Source organism: Vombatus ursinus, unplaced genomic scaffold, assembly GCF_900497805.2.
Source record: "Vombatus ursinus unplaced genomic scaffold, bare-nosed wombat genome assembly UNPS02010284.1, whole genome shotgun sequence".
NCBI classification, from domain to species: Eukaryota; Metazoa; Chordata; class Mammalia; order Diprotodontia; family Vombatidae; genus Vombatus; species Vombatus ursinus.
Window position 1 is genome coordinate 582,466 of NW_020950062.1, and position 15,982 is coordinate 598,447.

At 36.5% G+C, this 15,982-nt stretch overlaps 1 protein-coding gene across 3 annotated transcripts in view; it reads left to right on the plus strand.

The window, feature by feature from the left end:
• The window catches only part of ATAD2 (ATPase family AAA domain containing 2), a 94,342-nt gene that overhangs the window by 16,645 nt on the left and 61,715 nt on the right, over nucleotides 1-15,982 (plus strand). For all 3 annotated transcript variants that reach the window (XM_027854016.1, XM_027854015.1, XM_027854014.1), the window contains exons 7-11: nucleotides 1,933-2,082; nucleotides 2,658-2,775; nucleotides 11,325-11,432; nucleotides 12,439-12,547; nucleotides 13,434-13,549. In XM_027854016.1, the coding sequence (XP_027709817.1) occupies nucleotides 1,933-2,082; nucleotides 2,658-2,775; nucleotides 11,325-11,432; nucleotides 12,439-12,547; nucleotides 13,434-13,549 (601 nt within the window). The remainder of the gene's footprint in view (nucleotides 1-1,932; nucleotides 2,083-2,657; nucleotides 2,776-11,324; nucleotides 11,433-12,438; nucleotides 12,548-13,433; nucleotides 13,550-15,982) is intronic.

The following is a 15,982-nucleotide window of genomic DNA, read 5'->3' on the forward strand; positions in this document are numbered from 1 at the left end:
TCTTAGCAGGACAATCTTAAATTTGGCCAATATGTTGTAGTCTTATATTTAGTCAGTAAACATTTGTTAAGCACCTTCTATGTGCTGTGCCATACAAAAAGAGGCAAAAGACTGTCCCTGCCTTCAAGGAGCTTACAATCCAATGGAGGAGACAATATGTAAGCACAAATACAAAGAAAGCAAGGTATATATATAAGATAGGAGATAATTAACAGGGAGAAGGCACTAGAATTAAGAGGGTTTGGAAAAGGCTTTCTGTAAAATGACATGTTTAGTTGGAACTTAAAGGAAGCCAGGGAGGTCAGTAACTGAAGCAGAAGAGGGAGAGCATTCCAGGCATGGAGGACAGCCAGAGAAAATGCCTGGAGCAGAGAGATGGAGTGTCTGGTTCCACTGAAAAGCAAAGAGGCCCGTGTCATTGAATCAAAGAGTTCATGTTGGGGAGTAAGGTATAATAAGCCTGGAAGATAGAATGAGAGGACATAGGTTATGAGGGGGCTTTAAATGCTAGGGCACTTTGTATTTGCTCCTGGAGGCAACAGGAAGCTACTGGAATTTGAATAGGGAGATGGCATGATTGAACGTACTTTTTAGAAAATCATGTTAGTGGCTGAATGGAGTGGAAAAAGACTTGAGAAGAGCAGATCCAGCTTGTAGGCTATTGCGGTAATCCAGAAATGAGGTAATGGCCTCCACTAGAGGTGTGACAGTATTAGAGGAAAGAAGGGGGATGTATTTGAGAGATGTTAATTAAGGGGAAATCAGCAGGACTTGGCAACAGTTTGGATATCTGGGGGAAGAGAAAGTGAGGAATCTGATGATTCCTAGGTTATGAGCCTGAGGTCCTAGGAGGATAGTGTTGCCTTTAGTTCTATTTTGGACAGATTGAGTTTAAGATGTCTACTGGACACCCACTTCTAGGTGTCTGAAAGGTAGTTGGAGATGTGACATTGAAGATCAATAGAGAGTTTGGGGCAAGATAGGTAGATTTGAGAATCTTCAGCATAGAGATAGAAGGTAATTAAATCTATGGGAGGTGATGAGATCACCAAAGTAGTTTAGAGGGAGAAGAGTAGAAAAAGGCCCAGGAGAGAACCCTGAGGGACACTATGAGAGGGTGTGACTTGGAGCCGGATCAAGCAAAGGAGACCATGGAGCAGTCAGATAAGTGGAGAACCAGGAGACAGTAGTAGCTGCAGAGAGGTCAAAAAAAGTGAAGATTGAGAAAAGGCCATTGGATTTGGCAACTAAATTAACTTTAACTTTGGAGAGAACAGTTTCAATGGAATGATGAGGTCAAAAGCAGATTTTAAGGAATTAAGAAGGGAGTTAGAGGAGAGAAAATGTAGGTATCCATTGTAGATGGCCTTTTCAAGGAGTTTTGCTAAAAGGGCAAAAGAGTTATAGGATGGTATTGTGCGCAGAAGGATCAAGTGAGAGTTTCTTTTAGGGTGGAAGAGACATGGGCATGTTTTTAGGTAGTAGGGAATGAGCCAGTAGACAAGGAGAAACTCAAAGTAAGTGAAATATTAGCAAGGCCTAATCATAGTCTTAGAGATTATAAGCTAATTGGTTCTAAAATTTTTGTCTTCTAGTCTCTGTTTCCCTTAAGCCTAAAAAATCAGAACAATGTTAATAACCAAGAGTTCCAAAGTAGGAGACAAGTGGGAAGATAACTCCTTCCCAACCTCTCTGTTACAGCTATGATATGTACTAGCTATGGTGCCTCCATATCCCTATCATGGTCTTGCATTGTTTGGACTTGTAACTAAGTATACAAACTAGTCCTTATTTTTTCCTTTGGTGTTGGCAGACCATTGAGTAGACAGTACTCCAACCAACTGCCTCACATCCCCCCAAAGAGCTTCCTTTATATTTTTATTCCAAATTAACTATAGAATTATTATTTATTATTATTTTTTTAAATTATAGAATCTTCTGAAGAAGGTGAAGACCAGGAAGATGAAGATGAAGACGAAGATGAAGATGGAGAAGAAGATGAAGATGGAGAGGAAGATAATCAAAAACGCTATGATCTTAGACAGAGGAAAACTGCTGTACGTTACCAGGCTCCCCTGGAAAGTAAGTGCTATATATATTTGTTGGATGGAAAGAAATTTTTCGCTAACTTTATTTTTGTTTGTAGTTAATAAGTGCCATTCTTAGTTGTTGTTTCCCCCCCCATTGACTCCCAATCTAGGCAGATACTTTTTTTTTCCTGGGGTGTGTTTTATTCCTTTATAAATGCTGATAACTTAAATAGCCTTTCTTAGCCAGCAATTGAATCTATTCCAAAGTAAGTTAGATGCTATAACATAAATTCAGTTCTGATCTTAGTCTAAAACAGATTGTTTTATAGGACATAGTATGAGATACATCCAATCTTTTGAAATTTTTTTTTGCTATTTTTATATTTGAGTGTTCATGTCCAAGTGCTTTCATTGGTTTGCATAAATAAAATTATGTTTTCCCATTTATTATATTTAAATACTTAAATATTAAATCATTGTAGGATAAAGCTTCTAGGGCAGGTGAAATGAAAATATTACATGCTACTATGCAATAATGTTTTGTTTATTTTTAATTAAGGAAGCAGTTTGTGAATTTTCAAATCCAGATATTTTGTAACTTTTGTAACTTTTTAAAATTTTAAATAGAACCTCGACACCAGAGAAAACCTAACATGTTTTATAGCGGCCCAGCCTCTCCTGCAAGGCGAAGATACCGATTTAGTTCTGCAGGACCAAGAAGTCCTTATTGTAAAAGGATTAACAGGTACCTATATGTCTCAAAAACTATGAAAGCATATTTGGGGTAGAATAATAGAATTTTGTGCATCATCTAGTTCAATTATTACCCCTTACCCAAGAATTTTCCAGAGAGCAGGAGTTCTTAACATAGATTCTGTGAAGTTGTTTTTAAAAATATTTCAGTAGCTATATTTAAGTTTCCTTTGTGGTTTCTTTTGTATTCGTATTTATTTTATTTTGTGCATCTAAAAACTTTATTCTGAGAAGGCAGGCTTTACTAAACTGCCAAAGGGAGTTCATGATCCAATAAATGGTTAAGAACCCCTGCTCTACAGTATTCCTGATGATTATTTTTCCTACCTATGCACCCCCAGTGAGGGAAGCTTGCTGCCCTCTGGAAGAATGTATAACTATTCCTTTTCAGGGCATAGAATGACTGCCTTTAAAATATTCAAAGAACTATCATGCATCCCTCTTATGTGTTCATTTCTCCAAGCTGAACATCTTTCATCTTTTCCTTATGTGACATATCTAGCAGGCCCCTTGCTAATCCTTCTAAAATTGTAAAGTTCAGGAATTGGATGCAAGGTATGATCTAAATAGAGTATAGTGGTATCCACTGCCTTACTTAATTTGTATACAGTATTTTTTAAATGCTGGCTAAGTTTGCAGTAGCTTTTTTCCTGGGGCATGACACTTGGCTGAATGAGTCCTCTCTCGTTAACCTCTGAGTTCTACTGGGCCATCACTCTTCAGTTCAATAAATAAGTATTTATTAAGTGTTTATGCTGTGCCAGGCACTGTATTAGGCACCATGTATATACATGTACAAAGAATCAGTCCCTGCTCATGAGAAGCTTGTGTTGTAGTGGAGGAGATAAAAGGTAAATATATAGCATAGATATAAAATGAATAAATACAAATATATAGAAAGTAATTAGATGCAAGATAGTTTGGTGGAAAGGCAGTAGAAGTTGGGAAAGATCAGGAAAGGCTTCATGCAGAAGATGATTCTTGAACTGCATCTTAAAAGGAAGAGAGGAAAGTTATGGCATGTAAATGAACTAATACATTTTAGGCATGTTGGATGGCTAGTGCAAGGACAGAAAGATGAGAAATGGAGGGTTGTATATAGAACAGAAGTCAGTTTGTCTGGGTCTCAGTACAGAAGGGAGAGTAATAGGCAATGAAACGTCAAAGTTATATAGGGTTTTAAAAATCTAAACAACAAGGTGACATTTTATCGAAGAGGCAGTAGAAAGCCACTAGAATTACATGAATAGTCCGTCAGCAAGGATTTATCAAGCGCCTACTATGTGGCAGGGGCCACAAAGAAAGACAAAAGACAGTTGATATTTTCAAGGAATTCACAATCTAATGAGTTAGATAATATGCCAGTAACTGTGGAAACAAGTAGGGGAATGACATGATCAGGTCTGTGTTTAAGGACAATTACTTTAATTTGTTTGTGTAGGATGTCCTGGAATGGTGAGAGACTTATGGCGTAGAGATCAATTAAAAGGCTATTGGAATAATCTATATGACAGGGTGATGAGGGCCTGAGCTAAGTTGATAGCTGTGGGAGTGGAGATAGAAACTGGAATATGCCTGACAAGATATGTGGGGTAAGCGGTAATACAGATATCATGAATCTGGGAACTAGAAGGATGGCAATGCCTTTGATTAGAAGAGGGGAGATATTAGGGGGAAAGGTAATAAGTTCAGTTTTGGACTATGTGCAGTTGGTGACATGAGACAGAAGCTCAGCAGAGAGATGGAAGCTGGATATACAAATGTGGGAGTCATCTGCATAGAGAGAATTAAATGGGAGCTGACAGGAATATCAAGAGAGAGAGAGCCTGATGCTGAGGGTTCTTTACCTGGGGTACTGGCCACAGATTTCTTGTAGGTCTGTGGATAGATTTCATTTGGTTTGTGAACTTGGACCAGGAAGAATTATGTTTTTATTCTTATTAATCTCTGGCTGAAATTTGACATTAACTGCGATTAGGATTTGTTTTTGAAATTTATTCTGAAGTGTCTGTAGGTCATGAGATTGCCAGAGGGATCTGTGTCCCACAAAAAGGTTAAGAACCTCTGGAGAAGAGAACCTGGCCTAGAGTAGAACCTTAGCCAATACCCATTTAGTGGTTGTGGTAATGATGATAAGCCAGTGAAGGGAGACTGAGAGAGAAATGGGGAAGAACAATTTCACAAACACCTAAAGAGAAGAGGGTATCCAAGAGAGTGATCAACTGTCAGAGCCAGAAGGAGGGTTGAGAAGGGTAAGGACTGAAGAAAGACCCTCAGATTTGATCAGTAAAAGATTAGTGGTAACTTTAGAAGTTGCACGTGCAGTTGAGTGATTAGGTCAAAATCCAGATTACAGAGGATTGGGGGGGGACAGGAAGTTGAGGCAGTGAGTGTAGGAGATACCTTTTTCAAGAAGTTTTGTTGAAAAAGGAAAGATGCAGATAATTATTTGAGGGTCTGGTGAAGGTTGTTCTAAGAACAATGGAGACGGGCATGTTTGAAGGTAGCTGGGGATAAACCATTAGATGTTGAGGAGCTGATGCTTTGGGGAGAGGTTGGTGGTGACTGAAGATGCAGTGTGCTGGAGAGCACAGGATGGAATAGGTTCAGGTGCTCAAGGAGAGGTAACAGCTGTTTGTAATGGAGGTTTTGAACCTAAATGCAGAACTTGAGTTTTGTGCTTGTTAAATTTTATCTTTGTGGTTTTGGACTCCTGTAGATTCCTCATTATAGGAGCTGACTCCCATGTCAAGGAAGAATAAGCTCTAGTAGACCCTGTTGAGCTGAAATAGCTTTGAGTATAGCTCCAGTGACAAGCTCTTTGTCTTACGACCAGCCTAGCTAATTTTGGAGAAGCTTCTCACTAGGTGGACTTCAAAGTAATGAAATATTTTTGCTTCAGTAGGTGTCAAAGACCTGTGTCCAAGGCAATGGAAAGGTTATTACACTATTACACATTGTTGCAGGAAGTGCCTCTTAATAGTAATAGATGTATGAAGGATTGATTTTTGTGAACTGTTTTAGCCTTTTGAGATAATTTTGAATTTTGATTCTTTCAACTTGTATATTATTCTTTCAAACAGTGTTTTCTCCAAGATACCTTCATTATTTTCATCCAAGTTATTGATGAAATATTGACTAGAATTGTGATAAATAGGTCGTTATTGGAGCTCTCCTCCCAGGTTGAAATTGGTCACCTTGTCAAAACTGCTTAAAATAGTTCAGCTATGATTTCCCTTAAGGTTTGTTCAAACCATAGGCATCTATATTGTATAAAAGGATGTAAGATATTTTATCAAATAATTTGCATCCATAGGCATACTGCCTAGTCATTTAACAAAAATCTCTTAGGAACCTTCAGCATACAATATGCTAGGTACTATTGGGAGAGGTACATAAATATAATGGTCCCTGCTCTCAGAGACCTTACCATGATGAGATTTCTGATAAGACAAATTTAGCCACGTAAGTATATAAGTTGGAATATGATGAGTAAATAAGATCCACAAGAGCTACATTATGAATATAGTCAAGGGAGAAGTCACTGGCTGGAAAGAATGGTAGATGTTTATTGGTGAGATATTATAGTATGAGCAAAAGTTTGAAGGACTCAGACTTGTTCTGGGATGACAGATACTTGTTATTTGGCTGGAGTTGTGTACAGGAATAGTATTCAATGTATGTAGTTTTTGGAACTTGATTGTAGATGGCTTTGAATGTCATGCTTAAGGGTTCAGATTTGATTTAGGAAACATGACCAGATTCCCAGGAATAGCCTCTATCAAATTATTTAATGTCTTAGGGGGAAGGAGGTAAGATTTGGAACTCAAAATTTTAAAAAACAAATGTTAAAATTTGTTTTTATGTGTAATTGGTGGGGAGTAAAATGTCCTTTTAAAAAAATTCTCAAGTAGAGGAATATGATCTGATTTGTGCAAAGGGAAAATTAGAAAAGGATTGGAGGAAAAAGAAACTTAGCAAATAATTGAAATTGACTAGACTTGAAATAGTAAGAGCTCAAACTCAGTTGGTGGCATTGGGAATGGAAACGAGGGAAAAACAGTTCTCTATCGTTGAGAGGTAGAATCAATAGGATTTTGGTACCTAGCTAGAGGACAAATGAGAGGGATTTTAAGATGACTGCAAGAGTCTGAGCATAGGGATGTTGGGAACAGATTTGGGGAAAGAAATGAAGGAAATACTAGACTTGTTGCTTCAGTATCTAGGAAGAAAAGTCCAATAAGAAATTTTGAAACAACTGAAGTTCAGGAGAGAGAAATCAAGGCTAGAAATCCTTAGATTTGCTGAATATTTAGAAGTAGGTGAGAGAGCCAAATGAGAAGCTATAAAATGAGAATTCAGCTAAAAACAGCCTTAAGGAACACCTCTATTATGGAGTTAAGAAGACAAACTACATGGGGGCAGCTACCTGGTGCAGTGGATAGAGCACCGGCCCTGAAGTCAGGAGGACCTGAGTTCAAATCCGGCCTCAGACCGAACACTTGACACTTAACTAGCTGTGTGACTCTGGGCAAGTCGCTTAACCCCAATTGCCTTTAAAAAAAAAACAAAAAACCTCAACAACAACAAAAGAGTGAGGAAGACAAAGGCAGAAATAATTAAGAGATGAAAAAAACACCCTTGGGGAAGCCAAGGGAGGGGAGGGATCTACAGTGTCAAACCCTGGACCTGGAATTAGCAAGACCTGAGTTTAGATTAGGCCTCCACCACGTATTTAAGTCTGTGATGGTGCAAGCCACTTAACCTCTCCCTCATTTTCTCTTCTGTAAAAGGGAGATAATAATAGCACCAATTTAAGGTTATTGTGAGGCTCAAATGAGAGTTTTAAAGCACTTTGCAAACACCCACTATTACAAAGACTTAGAATTGAGTTACAAATTGAGGCATGGATTACCTTCAGAGTTTGTTAGTCAAAGGGTAGAAATAGTATGAAAATTGAAAGCAGGGGAGTCGAGGGAAATTTCTGTTAAGTTAGAAGAAATGTATGTTGTGTATTTTTAAGCAGAGGAGAAGGATCAGTGGAGAGATTAACGATGCTATAGAATGAACAACAACTAATGGAGTTCATGTTTGAGGAAATAGAATTGAGGGTACAGATGGAGGGATTCGTTTTGGGAATATGCAGAGACTGCTAAGACAGAAGGGAATAGTTACCAGAGTAGCTTATTTTTTTAAATTTTATATCATCTGTTACAGTGCATTTTACATATATTCTTATAACTGTTGTAACTCCATAAGCTAAACTAGTGCAAGAATATTCTTACTTTATAGGTGAAAAGCTGAAGCTCAGACATTAAATGACTTACCCAAGGACATACAGCTAGTAAGTAGTAGAACTGAGGTAAAAAGTCAGAGCTTCTGGGTGTAGCTTTCATTGTTTTTCTCCTGTACTATGGATGGATGAAGACAGTTTTAAAAATGGCAGGCAGCAGAGTTAAGGGGACTTCTCTTAGAGTCCTTGATTATTTTCTTTACCCCTCCCCTTTTTTTGAAACTGGATCTCCCTATATTGCCTTCACTGGAATCACAGACCTAAATCTATCAAAAAGAAAGCAAGTTAATTTGACATGATTTACTTTTAGTAAACACATGCTGTCTAAGCTATCATAGATCATTTGTTGTAATAATCTGCCAAAAATTTTGCTGGGAATCTGAAATTTACTAGTGTCCAGTTATCAGGATTTACCTTTTCTTAGTTTTTTAAAACTAAGATATTTGTTCTTTTGGCCCCAGACACTTATCCCATTTTTTTGTGGTGTCTAAAAGATTACCAGTAGTGGGTCTTAAGTCATTTATGTCTGCAAGTATTTTCAATTTCCTAAGACATCATACACTTAATACTGGCAGGGATCTTAGATGTCGTCTAGACCTGTCTTCTCATTTTATAGATGAGCAGCTGAGACTCGGGGAGCTAGTGATGATTTTACTTAAGTGATTTGTCTAGTCTTAACCATCAAACTTTTTAAAATTAGCTAACTATTTTCTAAATATCTTCATAATCCTGGGCCACAGTATCTGAGTCTTCTAAAAATCCAGGTCTCCCTCTGTCTCCTGGGAAGGTAATCCACTTACTAGCTTCACATACCACCCAGCCTGCCCTGCACTTAGGACATTGTACTCTCAGCCTTTACCTCCCTTTCTTTCTCTTTTTACCTCACCAAAACACTTCCTGGTCACGACTCTCTCTTTTTTTGTGAGGCAATTGTGGGGGGAGTCTATATATATATATACACACACAGATATATGTGTGTGTATATATATGTATGTTTGTGTCTGTATGTGTATATATGTGTGTATTTATTTATGCATGTGAGGTGATAGGGTTAAGTTACTTGCCCAGGGTCACACAGCTAGTGAGTATTATGTGCCTGAGGCTGGATTTGAACTCGGGTCCTGTGCTCTATCCACTGTGCCATCTAGCTGCCCCTACCACTCTCTTATAAGTTGTCTTCCCCAATTAGAAAATAACCTTCTTTAGGGCAGGTACTGTTTTTGTGGTTTGGTTGTTTGGCTCATGGTTATTATACATCTTGTTTTTTAGTGGAAAGGATTGGGTTTTTGTTTTGTTTTTATTCCTAGCATCTAGCAAACTGCAGGGCAATTTAGTAAACATTTAATAATTTTTAAAAATTCATTTATTCCTTTTTAATCATCTTTTGAAGAAGGTCTTCTTGGTAAAAAGACTAAAACACAACTGGAATTGAATGTTATAAAGTCATCCTGTCTCTTTAATGTCATTGCAGTTAATCCCATCAATCTCAGACCATCCTTTTCTTCCTACTTCCGCCCAACATAACTTTTTAAAAAATCAGTTTTCATTTTTCTTAGCACTTTATCCTTCTAATTTCTTGTGTAGCCACATTGTTTTCTTTAGGTACCTTCCTTTTCCTTCTATATCATTGTGAATATTTTTTAAATAATATGTATTACATGGAGGATTGTTATGTAATACATGTGTAATATGTAGACATTATGTATATGGTTATTTTGTGAACATCATTGGAGCCATCCTTCCTCTTAGAATTTGTGGCCACATGATCTTGTCTAGCTTTAAATATATACATATGTATATTTTAAATTTAGTAATATCAGCACAATATTCAGATACGCAAGATGGGATGGAATAGGATCACTTGCACATGTGAAGGGCTTATTAGCCTTGATAAGGAGAAGGTCCACTTCTTCCCCTGGGATGGGTGGGGGAGAATGAGGGAAGACATCTGAGTGTTTTGAGATGAGGAACAAGGGAAAAGAGGGAACTCTCCACAAATTACTAAGTTTTTCTTTTCTTTTTTTGCATTTGTCTTTATTTTTTAGAATAAAATAAGCATTTCTATAACATAGTACAATAAAAAATATAATTGCACGTGAAACTGCAAATCTGTTATGCACAACTTTGCTATTCCTTTCAAATATATAATAAAGTTATCATATAAGATATATAATAAAGTTATGTAAATTTTTTTTTGCTCTCCTTGCCCTAGAGATGGCTACCATTAGACACAAATAGGTGTATGTATATATGTATATTTATACATATATATATGTGTGTGTGTGTGTGTATATTTTACATATATGTAAGATTATTCTATGCATACTTCTATTTATCAGTTCTTTCTCTGGATGCAGATAGCATCTTATGTTCTTTATAGTTGATTTTGGTATCTATAATAGTCAAAATAATTTCAAAATGATTTATTTGCTCAAAGTTCTTAAAACAATATTGTTCTTACTGTATTCAGTGTTATTTCACTCTTCATTATTTCATGCAAGTCTTTCCATGTTTTTCTAAAATCATTGAGCTCATCATTTCTTATAGCACAGTAATATTCTATCACAATCATATACCACCACTTACTCAGCCATTCCCCAATTAATGGGCATCCTTGCAATTTCCAGTTCTTAATAAATTTTTCAAGGAAATAGAAGACGAGTCTCAGGTTAGAGGGGGAAGGGAAGAGAAGCCACACAAAGTTTCAGGAGGATTTAAAAGATTTAGGAAAGCTGCTGTGGTAAGTAGAATAGTGAATGGATTAGAGAGATATAAAAGGTTTGCCCTGCTACAGTGAGGGCCCAAATGAGTTTGTTACACAGATTTGTAGTGGATCGAATCGGCATAGTTTCCCAAATAAAATGAATTTATTTTTATCTAAATATTAATAAAGGTCTGTAAGATTTTCAGTTTGAAGATGTCCCAGAAAACCTTTTTATGCCAAGAAAAATATGACAACTTGATAGTGTATCTGCTTATAGTAGAAGATAAGTCTGTTTATCTTGATGTGAGATAATCAGATAAATTGAAAGTTTTTTAGCTTATTTCCCAAACATACTCAAATTTTTGTTAATTTGTTTCCATTTTATCGGATTGTGATATGATTTATCTAGTTTTACTGGGTTTTCCCTTATATTTGTAGTTCCAGGATCTAGCACAATACCTGTACGTAGTAGACCCTTGAAAGTTTGTTGATTAATTTTTTTTCAACATGACTTCAATCTTTTTTTCTTAATGTGATATTTAAGGCGAAGGCATGCAATCCATAATAGTGATTCTACATCTTCTTCCTCTTCTGATGATGAACAACATTTTGAGAGGCGAAGGAAAAGAAGCCGCAATATAGCTATTAGCAGGTAAGTAATAAAAGTATTAAATCTTCATCAATTAAGCCTCTTTTATAGAAGAAAACAAAACAAGGTTAGAGTATCACCTCCTGTAATGCATGTGGATTTGGAGTAGAATAATTTGATTGTTTTGTAGGCATAATCTTCATAGTTTTCTCATTCTGTTCTAGTATTCTTTGGATATAATTCTCAGAAGCCCTAAATCTGTTATTTTTGACTTTTTCATGTCCTACTTAATTCTCATCAAGATTTTTGGTTACTCTAGTTTTGTGGAACCAAAATCTAATCTGCTTAATTATAGCTTCATTGACAGCTCAACACTTGTCTGTTGAGAAGAGATCTAAAAACAAAGTTTAAACTAACTCTCCTGCTTAGGGGAATGTTTAAAAAGATACTAGATTGTTCAGCTTCCAAATTAAAGTAGGAAGCAGGTGACAGGATAGGGAAATTGATTGTAGGACATAGTAAATGTTAAATTGGATTAAATTGCCAGTTTGGGATAATTTTTGTATAATATGGTTAACTAAATTGTCAGAATGTAAGCTTCTTCCATATTCAATTGTGTGTATATGTTTATATTTCAAAGCCAAAATAAAGATTTTAAAAATTTCATCTCTGCTAATGTCCATCAATTGAATAACCAAAAACTGTCTTTTAGTTTTATCAATAGGAATGTATCTTTAGGAATTCTAAATTAAGGAATACTCTGAATTCAATGAATAATACACTATTAGTATGACTTTAGTGTTTAGACAGTACAGTTAGAACAGTATCTCAAATTAGATAACTTCCTTGGGATCATTATATCTGAAGGAAATTATATTTATCGATATTTAATCACACAGTTTCAATAATTAATATTTTTCTCTGGGCCCTAATATCCTAATAGTAAAATAAAGGGGTTGAATATTAAGATTCTGTCTACTTCAAAAGTGTTATAATCTTGTGTAGTTTAAATTTTTTTTGTCATCTAAGCAATGATTTTATAACATAATAGTGGTGTTTTTAAAAATAGGTGTCTTCCATTGAACTTCCGGAAAGATGAGTTAAAAGGAATTCATAAAGATCGGATGAAAATTGGTGCAAGCTTGGCTGATGTTGATCCAATGCAAATAGATTCTTCAGTGAGTGTTGAAGGCAATGTGTGCAAAATAGACAGTTCTGCTATTATGAGACTTGTGTAGTTCCCACCCCGACCTCCCCAAAAAAAACATGCTATGCAAAATCATGCAATAGAAATCATAGTTCATAGGGAAAATGGGGTTGGGGGCGCACAATACTGAAAAACTTTTTCAGTGACATTGTTCAAAAAAAAAATCTCATTTTTAAAAACAGTACAGTTTTAGATGTCTTAAATTATTAAGAAATGCATAGTGTCCCATATCCTGTATTTTGGATTGATGCATGAGTGAGTTGGGCAGGCTGCAACAAGGCCATTGTGCAGGAGGGTGTAGGGTGAGCATAGATCAGACCAGCCCTTCTCTGCCCATAGCTCCTACTGCCCCAGAAGGTAGATAATAAATATGGCTCTTTACCTTCACAGAGACCTGGAATTTGCTCCGGAAGTGGGTGTCAGGAAAGTTGCAGCTTGTGGGTTATTGTGAAGTGGTACAATTTTCTGGTTCTCTTACTGGTTCTCAAGAAGAAATCACCCAGAAGCAAACTTGAAATTGAGTTATACTCAAAACATTTTCTAAATGTATACATTGTGTTGGGAACAAATCAACATTTTCAAAATGAGCATTATAGCAGAACTGACTGTAGAACTTCTGGATTTAATTATGCCTCTTCACATAGAATATAAAGTAGCAAAAAAGCAGAACTCATCTAGAAACCAACTTAAACTTTTAAGGACTTCTCATTTGTATTGTCTTTAGTAGTGCACTCTATCGTTGCTCCTGAGTTATTATTAGGACCAGTAAGTGGTATTTTGTGTTATTGTGTTGTATTGTTTTGTTTTGGACTTTAAAGATTTGGATATATTTAACTGCTGAACTCTTTTCCTTTTAGGTACGATTTGATAGTGTTGGTGGGCTTTCAAACCATATTGCAGCTCTAAAAGAGATGGTGGTCTTTCCATTGCTTTATCCAGAAGTCTTTGAAAGATTTAAAATTCAGCCACCAAGGTAATGGTGATTGCTTGTGTTTTCAGGTAAAGAAAACTTTGTAATAATATTGCCAAGAAAGGTAATGAACTGCTGTTGAAACTTTAGGCCTGAAGGAACAAGATAAATTAAGCCTTGGCAGTGCCCATCTTCTTTTTAAAGTCTTTGTGGGATTGAAATACCTTGCTCTGCTGGAACCTGCTTAAGCAGCTGTTCTAAAGCTCCCAGCCTGAGACCTTGTCTGTGACAGGATCTATTACCTTACTGACGAGGTGATATGGTACATACTACCTTATTTCCTGGTTGGCTTTGGCAGATCACTTAACCTCCCTGCGCCTCAGCTTCTTGTGGGTTAAACAAAGGCCTTTGAGTAGATTGTCTCTAACCCCTTTCACCTCTAAATCTATGATGCTGTGACTCTCCCCATGACTTCGGTCACATGTAGCTTTGTTCATGTTTCCCACAGATCCTGAATTTATACCTCTGCTATTTATATTTTATTCCTCTTTGGTTGTATGTATTCTTGCTGACTTCCCCAGATTTTCTCTAGGATGCCCCAGAAACTTCTTTACCCTAGAAAGCCCAGTCCAGTGTGCTGCAGGCCCACCCTACCTCATCCCTATCTTCTTTCTCCTCTTCCTTTCCCCCATCCCCCCAGCCCAGCCTTTTCAGCTTTCTTTTTCTGTGTTCCCCTATTAGAATGTAAGTCCTTTGGAGTCAGAAAAAAATCAGGTCGATGTGCTTATATTTTTATTCCCTATACTTATTACAATGCCTGGCACAGAGTATGTGCTTAATAAATGCTTGTTGATTTAGCTGCCGTGTTGCACTGCTGATTAAGATTGAACTTGGGCAGCTAGGTGGCACAATGAATAGAGCGCTATGCCTGGAGTCGGGAGGAGATTTGAGTTCAAATCCAGCCTCAGTTACTAGATGTATGACTCTGGGCAAGTCACTTAACCCTGTTAACTTCTGTCTGCCTCAGTTTCCTCATCTGTAAAATGAGTGGGAGAAGGAAATGGCGATCTGTTCCAGTATCTTGGCCAAGAAAACTCCAAATGTGGGCCACGGAGAGTCAGACATGACTGAACAACAAAAAATATTGAACTTGAAAAGCCACCAAAACCTCCAAATCTTTTTGCTTTCCTCCATACCTCCCCTGTATTATACTTGTGAAATTTAATTTTTTTTGCTTCTCAAGTGCAAGATTTTACATTATTCCCTCTTTAATCTTACTTTTAGCTTAGTGTGCTGATCTCTGTTATCCAGTGTGTTAGCTATCCTTACTACCTTTGTCATAATACCTAGCATTTCCATAGTACTTTGAGGTTTGCAAAGTGCTTTACAAATATTTTATTGTCACAACAACCCTGGGAGGTAGGTGCTATTATCCCCATTTTGCAGATGAGGAAACTGAGGCAGAAAAGTTAACAGCTAGTAAGTTATAAACATATACTATCTGTACCTTTCTCTGAGTCATTGATAAAAATGTTAAATGGCACAAAATCAAGCACAAATCCCTGGGGTACTCCACTGGAGTTGTCATGCCAAGTTGACATTGAGCCATTAACTGTTCTTTGAATCTGGTCATCTAACCAGTTATGAATTGTCTAATTCATCTCTCTCTACCTTCTCTATGAGAAGAGTATGAGATCTTGAGCTGGATGCTTTGCTGAAATCTAAATAAAACTATATAGAATTCTCCTCATCTGTTAGTTTGTGTTATTGCCATAAGTCATTGGCATGACTTTTTACTTTAAAAAAAAATTCAAGAGCCAGCTCAGCCATTTATTTCCTAGTGGCTATGTCAGTTTTTTAATAAGCTTTTATCAGTGTTGGGTTTTTTCCAACATCATAGTTTCCCCTAATATCCCTTCCCCTTTCTAGCGAGCCATCACATAAAAGGATATTTTTTTAAAGACAAAAGAAGAAAAGGAAAATAATCAGCATAACTGATCAATACATTGCACAGATTTTCATACTTTTTCAGTGTGAAACAGACATTTTTAGGTTATGATCAAATTTTGCCCTATTCTTCTGAAATTTGTGCTTTTGGTATTACCAAGGTGATAGTATTTAATTGACATAACTTCTGCTCCTGCACAACTTTTTACATTTCCACTCAATTGCTGTGGATGTGTTCTACTTGTTATGTAATTGTTTTTATTCTCAGGACATCTTAATTGTAGCATGTGAATATATAATTCTTCAAAGTTTCACAGTGCATATCAGTTATTTATAATTACTCAAAATTACAGGGATGCTATCTCACAGTAATAAATATCCCTGACAATAAAATATCCTTTCAAAGACTGAAAAATAGATTTATAAAGTTTGCACGTAATGCAGTGAATGCTCAGTACAATTGAGTTGTAGTTCTTTGATTATTTGCTTGTTCATTAAGTAAACTCATGAAATGTCTGTCACCATGTTAACCTTTTCAATTTATAATTT